At 43.4% G+C, this 20696-nt stretch overlaps 1 protein-coding gene across 1 annotated transcript in view; it reads left to right on the forward strand.

Moving 5' to 3' along the window:
- Window positions 1–534: 534 nt before the first annotated feature.
- Window positions 535–20696, forward strand: part of GRID2 (glutamate ionotropic receptor delta type subunit 2) — a 1041562-nt gene continuing 1021400 nt past the window's right edge. Inside the window, 1 exon segment of the mRNA XM_038399416.2 lies at window positions 535–1804. Coding sequence (XP_038255344.1) covers window positions 1717–1804 — 88 coding nt within the window. The 5' untranslated portion in view covers window positions 535–1716.

Here is a 20696-nt window from a genome sequence, read left to right on the forward strand (position 1 = left end):
CTCTTAGATCAGAACAATTCTCCATCTAGTCCACAGGAGCCAATAAGCACGATTCAGAGGAAAGTGCAAGAAACCCTGAAGTGGGCATGTGGGGAATAATATGCCCACAAGAGAAGTTTTGATCTCTCTGTGCCTTTGTTTTCCAACAGTGAAATGGGGATAATATACATATTGACCTCAAAGGGCGGATGAGGATTAAACAGTTAAGAATTTTACAATGCTTTGAGAATGAAAAGTGCTATGTAAGTGCAAGTTTCCCATGGCTTTTACATTGGCCCTGCTGTGGGGGGAGGGCAATTCAGTTTTAAAGTAATTGTGAGAATTCAATCAAAATTGTAGATAATTAAAATAATATAAATAGTTTTCTAGGTCTTTTTTTTTATTATTCCTCTGCGACCAAGTGACCCTGATTTTCTTTCTTTCTTTCTTTTTTCCCCCTCCCTCCCCTTCAAGCAATGTCCCTGACTCAGTTGTCAAAGACTGGAAAAGCAGGCGTGTCCATCTAGCTTTGAACTTGATACCTGCGGTGGAGTTACAAGGTTAAATAAATGGGGTGGATTTTTTTTAAAAAAGGCTGAGCATTGCACTTCACAGAAGGTCTTTTTCCCCCTCCCCTGGTGCATTTTTAGGCTGCATGCACTCCTGCCTGTCTTCTACTCGGTCCCGGCTGAAGATTTCAAGGAAGATGAGAGCTCTGTTTTGCTTCTCCCTTGTATTGCAGATAGGGGGAGGAGGTGGTTATTAGAGAGGAGGCCCCCCCCCCCCGCTTTTTCTCCGTCTCTCTAGCTGATAACACTATTTCTCCCTCGCTGTTCTCCTCCCAGGTGATCCATTTCTAGGCAACGTGCTGGCTGGTGCTGGAGCTGCCAGCTCTCTCTGCATCCCACCAGCAAAGCGAGCTCTAAAGCATCCTGCGGACCATCAGCGGCTTCCCTCTGCTTTGCTCCAGGCACTGCTTCTCCGTCTCCTGCCCTGTCCAACCACTACCTTGCGCGACAGACACAGCACGCTGGGTTTGATGTGCAGATTTCTCCACCAGTTGTGGGAAGCAATTTTTAAGCAGGGGGTGGGGGAAAATCTCTGCATTACTATCTGCATTACCTTGAAGTTCACTTTGTTTTTTGGCCTGGGGGGGCTTTTCCTGCAGGAATCTGGCTTCTAGAACCGGGATTTCCTCTTTACTTGATTCCCCGCTCCTCCTCCTTCCTCACTGAAGGCGAGTTATTTGCTGCGGGCTCCCGGGGTTTGGGGCTCTCGGGCCAAGAGGGTTGTGTGTGTGTGTGTGTGTGCGTGTGTGTGCGCGCGCGCGTGGTGTGTGTGTGTGTGGTGGGTTGGAAGTTGTTGTGAGGAGCCGGGACTGAGCGGATCCCTGGACCCTGCGGAAGGATGGAGATGGTCTGACGGAGAGAGGCGACTGCTGCCCAGAGAAGCAACCGGGCTGGATGAATTCGCTGCCCGAACTAACAGCAGCTGTGGTCGTGATGCCCAGAAGCCCCCCGAAGTAACGCGGGGCTCTCGCAGAGGAGAGGGGCGCCCCAAACCCTGGGCTTGCCCCCCCCCCTTAGCAGCTGTACATAGGCAATCGGGATTTAAACACTGTTCCGGCATCTCCAACTCTTGGGCTTGCTGCTCTGTCCTTCATTATCCTCCTTGTAAAGAGAGATCTGCTGCTCTTTCTTTAAAGACAACAACAAAAACCTTAAGCCCCAGGAGGACATGGAAGTTTTCTCCCTCATTTTGGTTGTGGCCGTCTGTTGGACTCGAACCTGGGAAGCGGCGATTGCAGATTCAATCATACATATAGGTAAGGGGGCTGCTGCATCTGCTGGTTACTTTTTCGAGCTCTCCTTTGCAACCGTCTCTCTCTCATTCTTGCTGTCTTTGCAGTCTCTCTTCCTTCTTGCCATCTTCTTTCCTTCTCTCCTTTTTTACCCTCCCTGTCATTGCTTCCCATGAAGATCTTTGCTCTTCTTCTCACCCCCCACCCTTTTTGTTTGTTTCTTTACAGTTGCTCTTTATACATGGTTCTTGAGGGATGATGTGTGTGTTTAAACCTTGGGTTTCGTATCTAGTGGCTTGGAGGGGGGTTTTTGGGGGGGCGAAGGAAAGGAGGGGTAGAGGGAGAGTTCATCCCCCCTCCCCTATATTTGCCCTTAGCACGAATCCCCCCCCCCACACACACACACCTTTCCCCGCGACTCACTAATTTGCCCTATCTGGGAACCCCAAAGTGTCCCCCCGCTGGAGTCTAATAACCCCAGCCACCCCCCGCGGCTCCTCGGCGGAACAGGTGGTTTGGCAACGTGAGCGGCTGGGTTTGGCAAAGCAGCTCGCTCCGTGTGTGTGTGCAAGGGGAAGATGTTCCGTTTAGCCCCACCGCTCACCCTAGTGGAAGCGGCGCCGCTGCTATCCCGGCGGCAGGAGGCTCCGCGGCAGCGGCAAGCGGGGGCCGCCGAAGCCCGCTCCGGGAAGGATTCGGAGCCAGCTCCTGTGCAGACGGGGACTCGGGGTCCAGACACACGTCTCTCTGCTCCGTCTCCGATCCGCGGCGGGGGGGGGGGGGTGCGTGGCTGGGCGTAATTCTAACTCTTCCTCCCCCCCCCCCCGCCCGGTTTTCACGGAGAGGGCAGCAGAGGCGGGTGGGGGGCATTCCCTCGGCCAGCGCTGTGGCGGAGTTAGGGGGGAATAAGGGATGCTGCTGCTGCCCTGGAAGGGGTTAAGGAGCTGCTTGTGGCCCCACCTATTGGCAGCATGATGGCCACACGGGGAGTCAGAGAGCTGGAGGGAGGAAGGTGCTGTGTGTGTCTGTGCTTATTATTCACGGCGCTGTCCGCAGCAAGCTCAAGCTGTAACCCACATTTCTCCCCACGAGAGAGGGGCACAGGGGACGAGAGACAGCAGGATCCCCCTCAAATGTGACAGCCCGGCCTGCCAGGGAACAGCCTCCCAGCCTCTCCTTTGCGCGCACGCCCCTTAGAAATAGGTGCCTGTTGTTAAAGGGCATTTTATGCTCCCCTCCAGGGGACAGCTCGCACTCCCCTGCCTTCCCCGGGGGCAGGATGTTTGCCTGGAGGGAAGATCTCTCACCCCGCTATCGCTGAGTGATCTGCAAGCCAAACAGGCAGGCGGAACAAGAGCACACAAATGTGGATGCCCGCCTGCAAGGCGAGCAATAAAATCAAAAGCCCAATCCCCCTGCTGGGGTCGGGGGAGGGGGGGGGGAGGAGGGGAGCTTGTTCTCAGGTGTGTGCCGTGCGGGAGCCTCGGTGCCCTTTTACGGGTATGGAAATACAGCTAGTGTTCTGCCTCTGATCCCTTCTTGGCTTCCAGTGCCAGGCCCCTTAGATCCAGGGCGCTCGTCCGCTCTCTGAGGTTGCCTTTGTAAACATGTCTGTCTGTGCAGCAGTGTGTTTAGTAGTGAAAATTTAAGATCCGAATTTAGCATTCCATCCTTGCACTTACAGCTTTACAAGTGACACAGCGATGGGGCAGCTGTCCAACCCTTCATTTAAGATCGCCAGGCGCCCAGCGGCTATCAATTCCCAGAGGCACAGAACTTTACAGGGGTCAATCCTAATAGCTAGCCTTGACTGGAACCTCCAGTATTCTACCGAGCCAGAGCAATATGCCCTCTTTTTAAAGAGAGAATGGCTTGTTCATTTCTTTGCAGGTTGTAAACTGTTAGTCACTGAGCCTAGTGCTTTTGTTTTTAGGGGCTTATCACTCACAGACAACATCTTAGGGTTTGCGGTGACTCTTTACAGTGTAACAATCATCTACCTGATGAGGGAAAAGTGAATGCACTCTATCCAGGCCTTCTTGTTAAATGATCAGTTGCATGTACTGTAGCTGTTTGGTATTGTACCGAAAGAGAAAATATCTCCTTTCTTCTCTCTGCACCGGTAATTGTTTTCTATTTGTTATCGTTTAAACTTATTTATCTGGCATATACAACACAAGTATTTACTGCTTCCCTCTTGCTTTCAAATGCCATTGGTTGGTAGATGCATCAACACAGTAAATCATCTGCGTGGAAGGGGCGGGGGACCAAAGTGGTTGCTTCTCACACAATTAATTTGACTTGAAAGACAATTAGTACATTTAACAAGGGGATTAGCTCTTTTTATAGACTGTTTTATGTTGCCATGATACTGGCAAATTTATAATGGTTACACATAGCTCTAAATCGTTTATAATTCAAAATTGAAAATAAATGACCTGCAATTACTAATACTTTAATGTCTAATAGGTCATCAACTAAAACAAGCAATCCTGTAGAACTCAAAGGTTCTCATAGTAATACCCAAAATGACACTTAATTTTCTGTGCTAGGTTTTGTGAAACCCTAATTTAATTTTTTCCATGTATAGGTAATATTAAGTTACATATAATATATTTAAGCAAGAATAATGAAAAGCCATTGTCAATTTGAGATGGCATGTTTTTTTAGTTTTAATATTTTAAATAACAATAAAGGATGGGAGAGAAAATCAATCAACAAATTATTCTAATACTTGTGGATGGGATTTTCAAAGCTAAAGAAGAGAAGGAAATGTTTAAATTCTGGAGTAAAAGTAACACAGAGATGTAATACAGATGCCCTCAGACAATGAGCAGAATAAGCTACTGTCATAATTTTATAATGTTAACATGTTCCACATGTTCAAGTGGAAAATATTTCTAATATAGAGAGCCCATGTACAGGGAGGTTGGGGGAGGGGGGTGAATCTTGAAAAGAAATAGAACTAAAATACCTTTAGGGTTGTATATACTCATTATAGTGCACTAATGGCCTCACTTGACTGCATGTTGAGTATGTGATACACTTACCATAAAAAGGTTGTATTTCTGAATGTGTAACTATCCTATCAGACAGCTCAGCAGATTACCACAACACAAACAGGTACCTAGAATTAACAAACTGTGATTAATAAATTGGTGGTGGTGTGGGGAGTTTTTTGCGTTATGGAAAACGGATTAATTTTTGTCTTCCAAACTAACACCCTTTTAATTATTCTAGTTGTATTGTACGATTATTTTTAGGGAAAATCACTCTATTTTCCAAAATATGTTCCTCTGAATATTGATAGGGCTGTTCATAGTTAATATGTTTCTGCTGGCTAAATATTATAAAGAGGAGTTGGCAGTTCAGAAAGACTGCATTAAGCATGCTTGTGAAAATGTTGAAATGGATCACCTCTACTGTAATTATCCTTACCCCTATATAAAAAGAGGGGGATATGACATGTCAAAATTATGCAGTTCTGTGTTATGTTGCTTCTCTGAGCCTATGCATTGATTGAGTAATTTCATCAGACTCACATTACTTGATTGCTTAGAAGTTTCCTAATGATCTGTATGCTGTAGGAAGAACTCGAAAGACGTGAGCAGAATGGCGATGATACTGTGTTTTATGAGGCTATTCAAAAAGTGGCTCTGATTTATGTAGCTCGAAAGCTCCAAAGTCTTTGAGATTAGCCATACTGCCTGCTATTTTCCTCATACATCAGTCGTCCCGCACTCTTTACTCCCTAAATACAACAGGAGTTTAGAATGGTGCCTTTAATTAAGCAGGGATTAGGTGGCATTTCTAGTCTACTGCAAGATTTGTGTATGGTTCCTATCTTCTGCCAAGGGTCTTATATTTTGTAATAAGTGCTCACTTCTTTATCTTGGTGTATGTGCATAGTAATATCTCTGTATGTACATGTGTTTATATAATGTATAAATACACAAACACATGCCTGAATCAAATGAAGCAAAGCCCTCTAGGTCAGGTAGCAAATAAAATCTTTATCGTGCAAGAGTGCAGGTGTAAAATGTCATTACAATGGGACTTTAACGAATAGTGCAGTACAACTATAGCACTACGTTAACCAGTAAGATTGAAGTATGCAAATGAGGTCAAGGTTACTATATATTGTATCTCTCTCAATAATATCCAATAGCATGCTCCTGACTTTTTCCATATCAAGTGGAAAGTTCAAAACACTAATTTGTGTCTTGCAGGTTTTTTTTAAATAACAGAATTTTATAAAAACAATAATGTACCAAAGCTTTTAGACTGCAAGCTCTTTGTAGCAGGGACTGTCATGTACTATATGGTAGTCAAGTGCACAGTGGGGTCCCAACCTTGTTGATGGAATGTAAGACACGAATGCAATATAAATTTTTAACAATAGAGGGACAACTTGTATGTTCAGTAGAGGCATGTTTTTTCTGTTAAGATCTTAGGACATCCTTCAAATACCCCCCTCACCCCCCCCCCAAAAAAAAATTATGTGGGAAAAGTGAAAAAAACTATTATAGAAGTTTACATAGCTGCATCTCAGGATTTGCTTAATAGAAAGTCTGTGTGGTACCACCACAAGGAATTTGTATACTATGGAGATCTGTGCCAGTATAAGAATCTGATCAGCCCCCTTGATGGGTGTGCCTTTAGCTTTGTAAGTAAAGTTTTGTGCAAATCTCCTTGGTATAGAACTTGTTTTCTATACTTCATAATAAGCTCAGACATTTCTCACTGATACAGTATATCAACATAAGCCCTAGCATTTTGCATACAAACCTTTACTTTTTATTGCTTTCTGTGCCCATGTTTCTGCACCTATGTAGTAATTGTTAAATAGGTACCATGACTGATCTTGTGATTAATATAGCCCTTGATAACAATGATGTATTGTACATTAATATTGTAGTCCCAAAATATTTCATATTTGTGAAAATCTGTTTTCTATGGTACAGGAAATAAACAAGCACCTGATGATATGAAAAAACAAGTATTTCAGTAGATCAAAAAAGTCTTCCATTTTCTGTTCTACACTTCACTATAATTTGCCAGGGTAGCTCTTTTTAACAATGCTATGAAGTACATAGCATATGTTTAGCAGCTAGTATGTTTTAATAATATCTGTGAGTCTCCAAAATATATTGTACACTACATATTTAATGTCTTTATTTATATGCATTATTGTTGAAATTCTCTTCCAAGAGCTTAGCACTGTTACACCCTTTTGGGTCCCTATAATGTATTTCTAACACTAATTACACTATTCTTAAAGGGGAAAAACTTCTGTGGCATAGATTATGGCTTGTTGTTGTCTTCTAAGGACATATTTGCCATTAGGAGTCACTGCTTTCTGAAGTAACAAATTTATTAGAGCATAAGCTTTCGTGAGCTACAGCTCAGTGAGCTGTAGCTCACGAAAGCTTATGCTCTAATAAATTTGTTAGTCGCTAAGGTGCCACAAGTACTCCTTTTCTTTTTGCGAATACAGACTAACACGGCTGCTACTCTGAAACCTACTTTCTGAAGTGTGTTTCTTTGCAGTCACGTAGGGCCTGATCCAAAGCCTACTGAAATCACAGGAGTCTGTACTTTGACTCCAGTAGGCTTTGGATCAGGCCCATAGCTGATGGAGTATGATTTACTCAAAAGACTTATGTGACTGCTTTTAGTGTCTTAGTGGCTGCTTAAAGTGCTTCAAGGTTTTCATACTGTATACAGCTAAACAAATAAGCATCCTATTTCAAACGGCTTTTTAACATATATCTAACATGTCAAACGTTGATACTATGTATGCATGCTTTCAAATGACTAGTTATAGATGTAGTCTTTATTCTCATAGTACTATCTCTGAAAATACCCTGTGGGGGGGGGAGGGGGAATCTCTTTTGACTGAGAATGTTCCTGTGTAAATATACCAACTAAGGTTCCTTTAACTTAATGAACAAAGGTTCTCTTCCCCTCTCTCACCTAATAAAGCATGTGGTATTGGCAAGAAGTGACTTTTTTTAAGTTGTTGGTTTACTCCCCAGAAAAAGGATTGAATTTACATTATCTGCTGTGACAGCTTGTAGAATTTATTGGGAGGCTTTTAAAAATGTGTTTACTAATTAGTCTTTTCCAGCTGTTTGTACTGTTGATCATTGTGTTCAGTTGTTTCACCTTATTGTAGTAAATTAAATTTTTTTTAACAGTGGCATTGAGAAAATAATATGTTTTAAGACAGACAAAATTTATCTTGCTATGGGTTATAATGGTTTTTGGTTTTATGATTAAAATTTGCCAAAAGACAACTTACCCTAAAATATTAAATACTAAAAGACCAGAAAGGTTATGTTTTTGGTGTTGCAAATTGTGGGCAGGGGCAATGTCTGAAACATTCCTGATGGATTTTGGGCTATAGATTTATTATGTTAAATGGAAACAGGGTTTATTATTGGTAAAAAGCGGGGGGGAGGGGGGATTCTAAAACCAGAAAATTCATTTACATCATGCTAATAAGATCTACAGATTAACTAATATTGATATATGGAAAGTCTTAATATGCCAAATGCCATCAGGCCATGTAATGCAAGAGTTCAATAAAGTTAGTTACCTTGTGCTCTTGAAAACATAGAATGTCATTATTTTTTTTTTAAACCCATTGAAGTTTTGGACATTAGAAGGAGATGATGGTCATCTGAGCTAGTGAAACTGGCAGGATGCTTCCAAAGTCCATATGCACTTCAAGGAATATCCTCCTATCGGATTCTTGCATGTTGACATCCTGATCTCCCTATTGTGTTGCATCTTGGTCCTCAAGCTACCTCCACCCCCCATATAAAGTCCATCAACAGCTAGGAAAGCAACCCATTGCAGGTCACAGTTACTAAAAAAGGGCTCTTGATAGTCTTCACTAATGCTGCATATGACTTGGCTGCTAATGTAGAGTGGTTCAAGCTGTTACTGACCAGTGTTGCAGAAAGCATGAAAGGGACCACGTGGAATGAGGAAAGTCTAGCAAGTCATTTCTGACAAGTGTTGAAACAATTACATTATGCTAGCGGCCATGCCATTGTCTATACCAGTTGAGGTTGGACTGAAGTAATCCATAAATTATGAAAATTGTTGACCAGTTTTCAGCATCCTAGAGTAGATTAACCTAGAGGGTGCAGATAAGGAAATAGTTGTCTCCCATCCTGCCTGTTAGAGTAAAGGTGTAATGGTTTTTAATCTGACAAGGGAGAAGGTGATAACTTAAATGAAGAGGGAGAGAGGAAATGGCCTCTGTTCTCATCCCCCGTTTTTGGAGAGGGAGATTGGCATGGTTCAGAAAAGACCACAATTAGTAATAGTGCCTATGACTTGGACTGTTATTACTTTTCTATTTAAATGCCAGATGACCCAGAGTAGCATTTTAGGCTGATAATGACATGGAGAAGAATTCAGGTGATGAATATAAATTCTGGTAAGAGGAGAGACTCAGAACTGTGGCAATGTTGTGTCATTTTGTGATGCTGAAACGGGGGAAATTGGTGGTGGTGGTTGTTTTTGAGCCTTCAACTTGCTTTGGAACAGAAGTTGGCATGACGCAGAAAGTACAGTGTGAATTGTCGGAGAAGTGGTGAGCACTGGAAAAAAAGATAACACTTCCTCAGTATAAGCAAAGATAACCTAGTAACTACAGTACGTATGTATAGTATTAAAACTATACCAAAGTCTTCCTGTATAAAAGTAAATGCTGTCATTTTAGGTAATTGTAAACTGATTGCAATAAGATTTGCAGGAGAAAGTTTAGCTTTTAAGTCGCTTTCATTGCACACAATAGTTTTGGAATGACAGGGAAATATGGTGGAAGAAGATGAAATACAGAAGTTTCCTGAAAGTTTATTCTAGATTTATCTGACAAAGGCATGCTCAAAAGGAAATTGAAAAGGAAGATGAGTGAAAAATGCAGGGAGGAGGAGAAGAAATAAGATATCAAAGTTAAAAGCCCCCATGAAGTTTCATGCAGGAATTCTGCAGCACTTGCGTTAAGTGGAAAAGATCTAAATCAGAGGGGGAAAATTGTAAAGGCACAGAATTTTAAATGAAGATTTGTATGTGTATTTTAACTTGTTAGATAACACTCTGTGCAAAAATGCTAATTATTCCTAATTGTTGTATTTGCATTTACCAATGAATAAAATATCACGCATCTTATAAAATATGCAGTGAAAATCATTAGATAATTCCTCTTGGACTCTTTCATGCAGATTTAAAGAATTCAAACTTTTTTTATTCATTACTTTTAAATCATTAACTGTTTTAAATAAGTTATATTGCTAAGGCTAATAATACTCAATGTACCAAATAATAATTGGTGGTTTTGCAGAACCTTTTTTCTTCTGCTACCCTGTGCACCCCCCACCAAATCTTCCATGCAGACTCAAATGGAGGTAAAGATTTCATTGTAATGTCTTTTTTTTAATTGATTCAGATTAATCTGCACCATGATGCTGTGAACAGTAATATTTTTCACTTTGCTTTGATGAGAAGCAGCACATTGCTGTGGATAGAGCACTGGATAAGGAGTTAGTAGACCTCAGTCCTAGTCCTGTAATCTCTGTGCATCAGTTTACTGTATAAAATATTCAGTGCTTTGAGAAGAAAAGTGCTAGAGAAGTCATGTCTTATTTTATTATTTTTAAGTTAAGCTATAGAGGACATGGCCTATCTTTCCAATAGGTAGAGATGTGTGCAGTATGGAATAAAAAAATCTTTGAAGTCCAACTTACTTTATGCCCTCCATATTCATTCTTCTGTCTGCCTACATGGTTGGTGCCCATTGGTGGTGCTGATGTGTAAAAAAATAAAACCACTGAAGTCATAGAATCATAGAATAGAATCATAGAATATCAGGGTTGGAAGGGACCCCAGAAGGTCATCTAGTCCAACCCCCTGCTCAAAGCAGGACCAAGTCCCAGTTAAATCATCCCAGCCAGGGCTTTGTCAAGCCTGACCTTAAAAACCTCTAAGGAAGGAGATTCTACCACCTCCCTAGGTAACGCATTCCAGTGTTTCACCACCCTCTTAGTGAAAAAGTTTTTCCTAATATCCAATCTAAACCTCCCCCATTGCAACTTGAGACCATTACTCCTCGTTCTGTCATCTGCTACCATTGAGAACAGTCTAGAGCCATCCTCTTTGAAACCCCCTTTCAGGTAGTTGAAAGCAGCTATCAAATCCCCCCTCATTCTTCTCTTCTGCAGACTAAACAATCCCAGCTCCCTCAGCCTCTCCTCATAAGTCATGTGCTCTAGACCCCTAATCATTTTCGTTGCCCTTCGTTGTACTCTTTCCAATTTATCCACATCCTTCCTGTAGTGTGGGGCCCAAAACTGGACACAGTACTCCAGATGAGGCCTCACCAGTGTCGAATAGAGGGGAACGATCACGTCCCTCGATCTGCTCGCTATGCCCCTACTTATACATCCCAAAATGCCATTGGCCTTCTTGGCAACAAGGGCACACTGCTGACTCATATCCAGCTTCTCGTCCACTGTCACCCCTAGGTCCTTTTCCGCAGAACTGCTGCCGAGCCATTCGGTCCCTAGTCTGTAGCGGTGCATTGGATTCTTCCATCCTAAGTGCAGGACCCTGCACTTATCCTTATTGAACCTCATTAGATTTCTTTTGGCCCAATCCTCCAATTTGTCTAGGTCCTTCTGTATCCTATCCCTCCCCTCCAGCGTATCTACCACTCCTCCCAGTTTAGTATCATCCGCAAATTTGCTGAGAGTGCAATCCACACCATCCTCCAGATCATTTATGAAGATATTGAACAAAACGGGCCCCAGGACCGACCCCTGGGGCACTCCACTTGACACCGGCTGCCAACTAGACATGGAGCCATTGATCACTACCCGTTGAGCCCGACAATCTAGCCAGCTTTCTACCCACCTTATAGTGCATTCATCCAGCCCATACTTCCTTAACTTGCTGACAAGAATGCTGTGGGAGACCGTGTCAAAAGCTTTGCTAAAGTCAAGAAACAATACATCCACTGCTTTCCCTTCATCCACAGAACCAGTAATCTCATCATAAAAGGCGATTAGATTAGTCAGGCATGACCTTCCCTTGGTGAATCCATGCTGACTGTTCCTGATCACTTTCCTCTCCTCTAAGTGCTTCAGGATTGATTCTTTGAGGACCTGCTCCATGATTTTTCCAGGGACTGAGGTGAGGCTGACCGGCCTGTAGTTCCCAGGATCCTCCTTCTTCCCTTTTTTAAAGATGGGCACTACATTAGCCTTTTTCCAGTCATCCGGGACTTCCCCCGTTCGCCACGAGTTTTCAAAGATAATGGCCAAGGGCTCTGCAATCACAGCCGCCAATTCCTTCAGCACTCTCGGATGCAATTCGTCCGGCCCCATGGACTTGTGCACGTCCAGCTTTTCTAAATAGTCCCTAACCACCTCTATCTCTACAGAGGGCTGGCCATCTCTTTAGGAGCTCAAGTCCCATTGACATTCAACTGGGTGTAGGCTCCTAAGTCACTTAGGTATTTTGAAAAATCAGCCACTTTTCTTACGTGTACTGAGAGATGCCAGTTTCATTACACTTGCATTCAAACCCAAACTAGACCATGGGCTGCCTGCATAAGTGTTGAAAGTGTTATTGTTTGTTGCAGAAAGTCTTGCCTCTAACTTATAGCTTTGGTGTCACATTACTGCCTGCGTCTCATCATACCTGTTGACGACTGACAAAACAAGAACAATAAAGTGATGGAAGGTATATAATGTGAAAATTCTGAAGGTTGAAAAGGACAAGTTGTACCATTGCTGGTGCCCGGCAAACCCAATAAGGACACAGATGTCAAAATGTAACACTCTATAGCACCTGAGCCAAAGCCCATTGAGGTCAATGGGGAGATGTTAATTGAATTCCATGGGTTTTACATGAGGCCTGTAGTGAGCACCATTAAAAATTTACATTTATTGCACCATAGTATTTATCTGTTATGCAGTATAGACAGCATTCCATATACTTGGAATAAGAAATGCTGCCAATCTCCGTAAACCTTAGCTCTGAAGGGAAAGGACCTCCCTCTCCTTCCCTGCCACCCTCTCTTTTCGAATGAAGTCTTTTTGTTCATTGTTATTAAAACAAAATTGTTGATAGTACACTTTATTTTACAAAGTTTTAAAGGAGAGAGTGGCAAATACAAAAGTTGATAAATGTCCTCTTCTAATGGTGCCCACAGGTCTGTGTAGTGTATAAAGTGAATGTGGGATTTGGTGAGATAAGGAAGATTTATGGTCTCACACACACATGGTTCATTTGCTTTAAGAAGTGTGGCAACACCAGAAAGTTCATTATTTAATATTTTTTCCTCCATTCTTGGCAGGTGAGGGGTGTATGTGTGGGGAAGGTGTGGGGGGGAAATATGTCCAGGTTGTGGAATACAGTGCATTTCAATGTTAAGTCATTTACCAGAACCCAGCTTCTGTCTTCTAAGCCATGGTCTACACTAGGTGTTGAGGTCGAATTTAGCAGCATTAAATCGATGTAACCCTAAACCCATCCACATGATGAAGCCCTTTTTTTCGACTTAAAGGGCTCTTAAAATCGATTTCCTTACTCCACCCCCGACAAGGGGATTAGTTGAAATCAGTTTTGCTGGGTTGAATTTGGGGTACTGTGGATGCAATTAGATGGTATTGGCCTCCGGGAGCTATCCCAGAGTGCTCCATTGTGACCACTCTGGACAGCACTCTCAACTCAGATGCACTGACCAGGTAGACAGGAAAAGGCCCGCGAACTTTTGAATTTCAATTTCCTGTTTGGCCAGTGTGGCAAGCTGCAGGTGACCATGCAGAGCTCATCAGCAGAGGTGACCATGATGGAGTCCCAGAATCGCAAAAGAGCTCCAGCATGGACCGAACGGGAGGTATGGGATCTGATCGCTGTATGGGGAGAGGAATCCGTGCTATCAGAACTACGTTCCAGTTTTCGAAATGCCAAAACATTTGTGAAAATCTCCCCGGGCATGAAGGACAGAGGTCATAACAGGGACCCGAAGCAGTGCCGTGTGAAACTTAAGGAGCTGAGGCAAGCCTACCAGAAAACCAGAGAGGCCAACGGCTGCTCCGGGTCAGAGCCCCAAACATGCCGCTTCTATGATGAGCTGCATGCCATTTTAGGGGGTTCAGCCACCACTACCCCAGCCGTGTTGTTTGACTCCTTCAATGGAAATGGAAGCAACATGGAAGCAGGTTTTGGGGACGAGGAAGACAATGATGAGGAGGCTGTAGATAGCTCACAGCAAACAAGCAGAGAAACGGGTTTTCCTGACAGTCAGGAACTGTTTCTCACCCTGGACCTGGAGCCAGTACCCCCTGAACCCACCCAAGGCTGCCTCCTGGACCCAGCAGGCGGTGAAGGGACCTCTGGTGAGTGTACCTTTTAAAATACTAAACAAGGTTTAAAAGCCAGCATGTTTAATGATTAATTTGCCCTGGCATTCGTGGCTTTCCTGGATATACTCCCAAAGCCTTTGCAAAAGGTTTGTGGGGAGGGCAGCCTTATTCCATCCACCATGGTAGGACACTTTACCGCTCCAGGCCAGTAGCACGTACTCGGAAATCATTGTAGAACAAAGCATTGCAGTGTATGTTTGCTGGCATTCAAACAACATCCGTTCTTTATCTCTGTGTTATCCTCAGGAGAGTGATATCATTCATGGTCACCTGGTTGAAATGGGGTGCTTTTCTTAAGGGGACATTCAGAGGTGCCCATTCCTGCTGGGCTGGCTGAACAGAAATGTTCCCCGCTGTTAGCCACGCAGTGGGGGGAGGCAAAATGCGACCTTGTAACGAAAGCGCATGTGCTATGTATGTAATGTTAACAGCAAGGTTTACTGTGAAAGAGTGTACCCATTGTTCTATAAAATGTGTCTTTTCAAATACCACTGTCCCTTTTTTTTCTCCACCAGCTGCATGTGTTTCAAGGATCACAGGATTTTCTCCTTCCCAGAGGCTAGCGAAGATTAGAAGGCGAAAAAAATGCACTCGCGATGAAATGTTCTCTGAACTCATGCTGTCCTCCCACATTGACAGAGCACAGACGAATGCATGGAGGCAGACAATGTCAGAGTGCAGGAAAGCACAAAATGACTGGGAGTTGAGGCAGCGGCTGAAGAGAGTAAGTGGTGGGCTGAAGAGAGGGCTGAAGCTGAAAGGTGGCAGCAGCGTGATGAGAGGAGGCAGGATGCAATGCTGAGGCTGCTGGAGGGTCAAACTAATATGCTCCAGCGTATGGTTGAGCTGCAGGAAAGGCAGCAGGAGCACAGACCACCGCTACAGCCCCTGTGTAACCAACCGCCCTCCTCCCCAATTTCCATAGCCTCCTCACCCAGGCACCCAAGAACGTGGTGGGGGGGGCCTCCGGCCACCCAGCCACTCTCCCACCAGAGGATTGCCCAAGTAACAGAAGGCTGGCATTCAATAAGTTTTAAACTTTTAAAGTGCTGTGTGGCCTAGTCCTTCCCTCCTCCACCACCCCTCCTGGGCTACCTTGGTAATTATCCCCCTATTTGTGTGATGAATTAATAAAGAATGCATGAATGTGAAGCAACAATGACTTTATTGCCTCTGCAAGCAGTGATCGAAGGGAGGTGGGGAGGATGGTTAGCTTACAGGGAAGTAGAGTGAACCAAGAGGTGGGGGATTTCATCAAGGAGAAACAAACAGAACTTTCACACCGTAGCCTGGCCAGTCATGAAACTGTTTTTCAAAGCTTCTCTGATGCGCACCGCACCCTTCTGTGCTCTTCTAACCGCCCTGGTGTCTGGCTGTGCGTAACCAGCAGCCAGGCGATTTGCCTCAACCTCCCACCCCCCATAAATGTCTCCTCTTACTCTCACAGATATTGTGGAGCGCATAGCAAGCAGTAATAACAGTGGGAATATTGGTTTCGCTGAGGTCTAACCGAGTCAGTAAACTGTGCCAGCACACGTTTAAATGTCCAAATGCACATTCTACCACCAGTCTGCACTTGCTCAGCCTATAGTTGAACAGCTCCTGATTACTCTCCAGGCTGCCTATGTATGGCTTCAGGAGCCATGGCATTAAGGGGTAGGCTGGGTCCCCAAGGATAACTATAGGCATTTCAATATCCCCAACGGTTATTTTCTGGTCTGGAAAGAAAGTCCCTTCCTGCAGCTTTTGAAACAGACCAGAGTTCCTGAAGATGCGAGCGTCAGGTACCTTTCCCGGCCATCCCACGTTGATGTTGGTGAAATGTTCCTTGTGATCCACCAGTGCTTGCAGCACTATTGAAAAGTACCCATTGAGGTTTATGTACTCGCTGGCTTGGTGCTTTGGTGCCAAGATACGTATATGGGTTCCGTCTATGGCCCCACCACAGTTAGGGAATCCCATTGCAGCAAAGCCATCCACTATGACCTGCACATTTCCCAGGGTCACTACCCTTGATATCAGCAGATCTTTGATTACATTGGCTACTTGCATCACAGCAACCCCCACAGTAGATTTGCCCACTCCAGATTGATTCCCGACTGACCGGTAGCTGTCTGGCGTTGCAAGCTTCCACAGGGCTATTGCCACTTGCTTCTCAACTGTGAGGGCTGCTCTCATCTTGGTACTCTTGCACCTTAGGGCAGGGGAAAGCAAGTCACAAAGTTCCATGAAATTGCCCTTACACATGCGAAAATTTCGCAGCCACTGGGAATCGTCCCAGATCTGCAACACTATGCGGTCCCACCAGTCTGTGCTTGTTTCCCGAGCCCAGAATCGGTGTTCCACCACATGAACCTGCCCCATTAGCACCATGATGCCCACATTGGCAGGGACCGTGATTTGAGAGAAGTCTGTGTCCATGTACTCATCACTCTCATCACCGCGCTGATGTCACCTATTCACCCGGTTTCGCTTTGCCAGGTTTTGGTGCTCTATATACTGCTGGATAATGCATGTCGTGTTTAATGTGCTCCTAATTGTCAAAGTGATCTGAGCGGGCTCCATGCTTGCCATAGTATGGCGTCTGCACAGAAAAAAGGCGCGCAACGATTGTCTGCCGTTGCCCTGATGGAGGGAGGCGCGACGGATGACATGGCTTACAGGGTTGGCTTACAGTGAATTAAAATCAATCAAGGGGGTGGCTTTGTGAGAAACTGAATAGCCGTCTCAAGGATAGAACTCAAAACCTCAAGGATAGAACTCAAAACTGGGTTTAGCAGGCCGTCAATTTCACAGAGGGAGGAAGGAGAAAATGAATACAAAACAAATCTGGTCTATTTCTTGTTTTGAGCCACTTCATCTATCTTTATACATCATGCTGGCAGCAGACTGTGCAGTACGACCGCTAGCCATCGTCACCTCCTGGGTGCTTGGCAGAAGACGGTGCAGTATGACTACTGGCCATCATCTTCTGCTAGCTGCAGATTAAAAGACAGTGCACTGCCGGTAGGACTCAATCGCCATGAGACGAAACAAGGGAAATGACCTGGCTGAGTCACTCCCATGTTTGCCCAGGCGACCGGTTAAAAGAGCACCCAGGACTACGTCGATGACGGCTACCAGTCATACTGCACTGTCTGCTGCCAAAAGGCAATAAACTGCTGCTGTGTAGCAATGCAGTACCATGTCCGCCAGCACCCAGGAGACATACGGTGACGGTTAGCTGAGCGGGCTCCATGCTTGCCGTGGTATGGCGTTTGCACAGGTAACTCAAGAAAAAAGGCACAAAACGATTGTCTGCCCTTGCTTTTACAGAGGGAGGGAGGGAACGGGGGCCTGACGATATGTACCCAGAACCACCCGTGACAATGTTTTAGCCCCATCAGGCACTGAGATTTCTACCCAGAATTCAAATGGGCTGTGGAGACTGCAGGAACTGTGGGATAGCTACCCACAGTGCAAAGCTCCGGAAGTTGACGGTTGCCTCGGTACTGTGGACACAGTCCGCTGACTACATGCACTTAGAGCATTTGTGTGGGGACACACACACTCGACTGTATAAAAACGCTTTCTACAAAACCGACTTCTATAAATTCGACCTAATTTTGTAGTGTAGACATACCCTAATGGCTGTTGATTGGTCCTAATCAGCTTCCTAGAAGACAAGTGTCCATATCACTCCCACAAAAATTGGTATTGATTGGCACCTTTGCCTTGATAGGAAGATATGAATAGAGATGGAGATTAAATTACACTTCATGCAACATGCTCCAAACCAGGTTTACATTAGGATGTGCACTGGCATGGGGCAGTGTGGGGAATCTTGCAATGCCACTTCCCTACTTTCTTTCTTTTTTTTTCTTCCCTCTGATAAGACTTCTTTCTCCAGAGCTGTCAGTACTGAAAAAACTATTATCATTGCTAACATCAATTTAAATACATTCAAAAAAGCAAAATGCTGTTGAGGATATTTTGATCTCTTCTAAGGCTGTAAAATTTTCTAGACAGTAAAATCATGAGAAGCAATGTCTGCATATCAGTTCCTGCAATGTAGTCTTGGGGCTTCTCATGTTTGGTCCAGCTAGTCAGACGACCTGCCTCCAGCAGAAGTTTATATCTGATGATTTAGGAAAAAGGTGACACCATAATCTAACTTCATAATTGTGTGGTGTGTTTGGAGGTTCTCAAGTACTCTCGACTAGATTTGTATATGGAGATTGTGAACAGGATAAGAATTTGACCACAAGGCCACCTCCCATGCATAACAATAATGTGGCAACCACAGCAATTGCTTCCATGGAAATGGATATTACATACTTTACTGCAGTTGAGCTGCTTGAAATAAGAAGGCACCCCCTGTAATTAGCCAACTCTCTATATGTGATCCATAGTCTACAGTTGGAGATGGTCTGAAAATTCCTTCTTGATCACTGCAGGTGTGATCAGTCTACGCCTCAAAATTTGAGGCTGAATGTAGCATGTAGCTAGATGTGTGTCCAAACTGGCTCTCTACATTTGAAACCTCTCTGCCACCAAACTTGAGAAATCTTTGAATTTGAATTGAGATCCAAACTTTGACTCAGACTTTCATTCCACTAATAACTTTTTTTAATCTAGCACGTGTGGCTGGAAACTTTGTCCATACTTAATCCTTTTTGGAGTCTTAGTGAACTCTTTTTGGCCCTGTGATTTCTTGTGGCCACAGATTCATTATGCAGCATATAACCAACCTGGGGGAAAGTATTTCTTTTTCTCCACCCTTTCCATAGACTTATAGAATGGATTAGATTAAGAAATAAGTAGAAGTAGTTTATAGGATGGATTAGATTAAGAAATAAGTAGAAGTTAGGCAATTTAGGCCCTAAACCTATCTGTAAAGATGTATAGGAAATTATAGTTGCTAAGGGGAGAAATTTAGAGATAAACTGGGAGACAGTAAGATGGGAAATTCAAAATTAGCAAGGACACGACCCAGAGTTATGTTGCTGCTACATTTTGTATATAACTGGTTCAAGCAAGGTTTTTAATAAGTGTTTTGAGAATTCTGGAACCTTTTATTAAAATGCTATTTATATTGATCGTATGGGAAGGACATTGATGCAGATGTTAAGTTAAACAATGTGTAATTTAAAGAGCTAGTAAGGGAAGTGGAAGAAATATAATTACGGTGAAGGCCGGTTTAATTTTAATTAGTATTACAATGGATTATAAAAGGAGTAGCATTGCTAAATTTCAGGAGAGCTCATATTAACATCAAAAGGCTCTAGTTAGGTTCTAGGATCATAAGGCTGTACTTACTGTCAGTGGACTGATCACCCATCCAAACAATATTTCACCTTTTAAGTGTAAGTATAATTGTAGTATTATCTAAGTTGTGGTTGCATGCTTGTTTGTATAACTCATTTTTCTTTTAAATGAAGTTTGGTTTTACCATTCAAAGTCTCACCGAGTGATCCTCTATTAAACTTTCTGTACCTGACGTAGAGGCTTGAACCTGAAAACTAAGTTGGATTTATTGCACCCTTATCTTAAACAACTTAGTATTAATCAGGAACATTTCAACATAAAGATCTCACATGGAAATGTGTAAAGAGGAGGGGGAACCCTAATTCTATCTTGTCTTTAATGGTTGCATAGTTAGTTATAATGTAGACCCAAATATAGTGAAGCTTTGAAGCATATGTTTGAAGTCAGTGTAATTACTCACATGTTTAATATTTAGCATTTAGTACTTAAGTACTTTGCTAGATTGGGACTCTAGTCTTTAATGAGTTTTTCTGTCAATATGGGTGTGATCCAACACTCACTTGAAGCTAATGAAAAGGCTCCCATTGACTTGTGTGGGCTTTGGATTAGGCCTATACAAGTATTTGAGATTAATAGGTCTTCAAAAGTTTGATCAGTGATCTCTAGTAACAGGGTTGCAAGAGATATAGTAGGAGGAGGTAAGTATTCACTGAAGGGAAGGAAGATAATGACATCATTTGGAAACTTAATGCTGAGGACCAAGTTCTGAAAGGTCTGGAGATGAACAAATCCTGTTTATTAATGTCCCAGTTTATTACTTTCTGTGTTTTGTGCAAGGCTGTTGAATGTCCCTGAGGCTAGAATTAATTAGCTGTTTGTTTGTGTCAAATGAAGAGTACAACAGTTTTAGGAAAGAGGTTTATATTCTCGTATCCAAAATATGATGGGAAAGAGAAACTCAATTCACAGGAATGACCTGCTGGGAGCATTTTGTACCAGTATCTTGAAATAAAGAACAGAATATTAAAAATGTCCATACATACAGCTTTGAACTTCGTAAAATTCCCTCCCACCCCTTTACTTTGCCTAATTTGACCTTTGGAACTAGCATTCGATTTCTCTCTCTCCTCCCCCCCGCCCCAAGTGTCTGCAATGAAGAGAAAAATATGTGCTATTTAGGGCATGTCTACATGTAGAGCTGGTGAAGACTCTCTCTGCTGACA

The sequence above is a fragment of the Dermochelys coriacea genome, chromosome 4 (assembly GCF_009764565.3).
Source record: "Dermochelys coriacea isolate rDerCor1 chromosome 4, rDerCor1.pri.v4, whole genome shotgun sequence".
Taxonomy (NCBI): Eukaryota; Metazoa; Chordata; order Testudines; family Dermochelyidae; genus Dermochelys; species Dermochelys coriacea.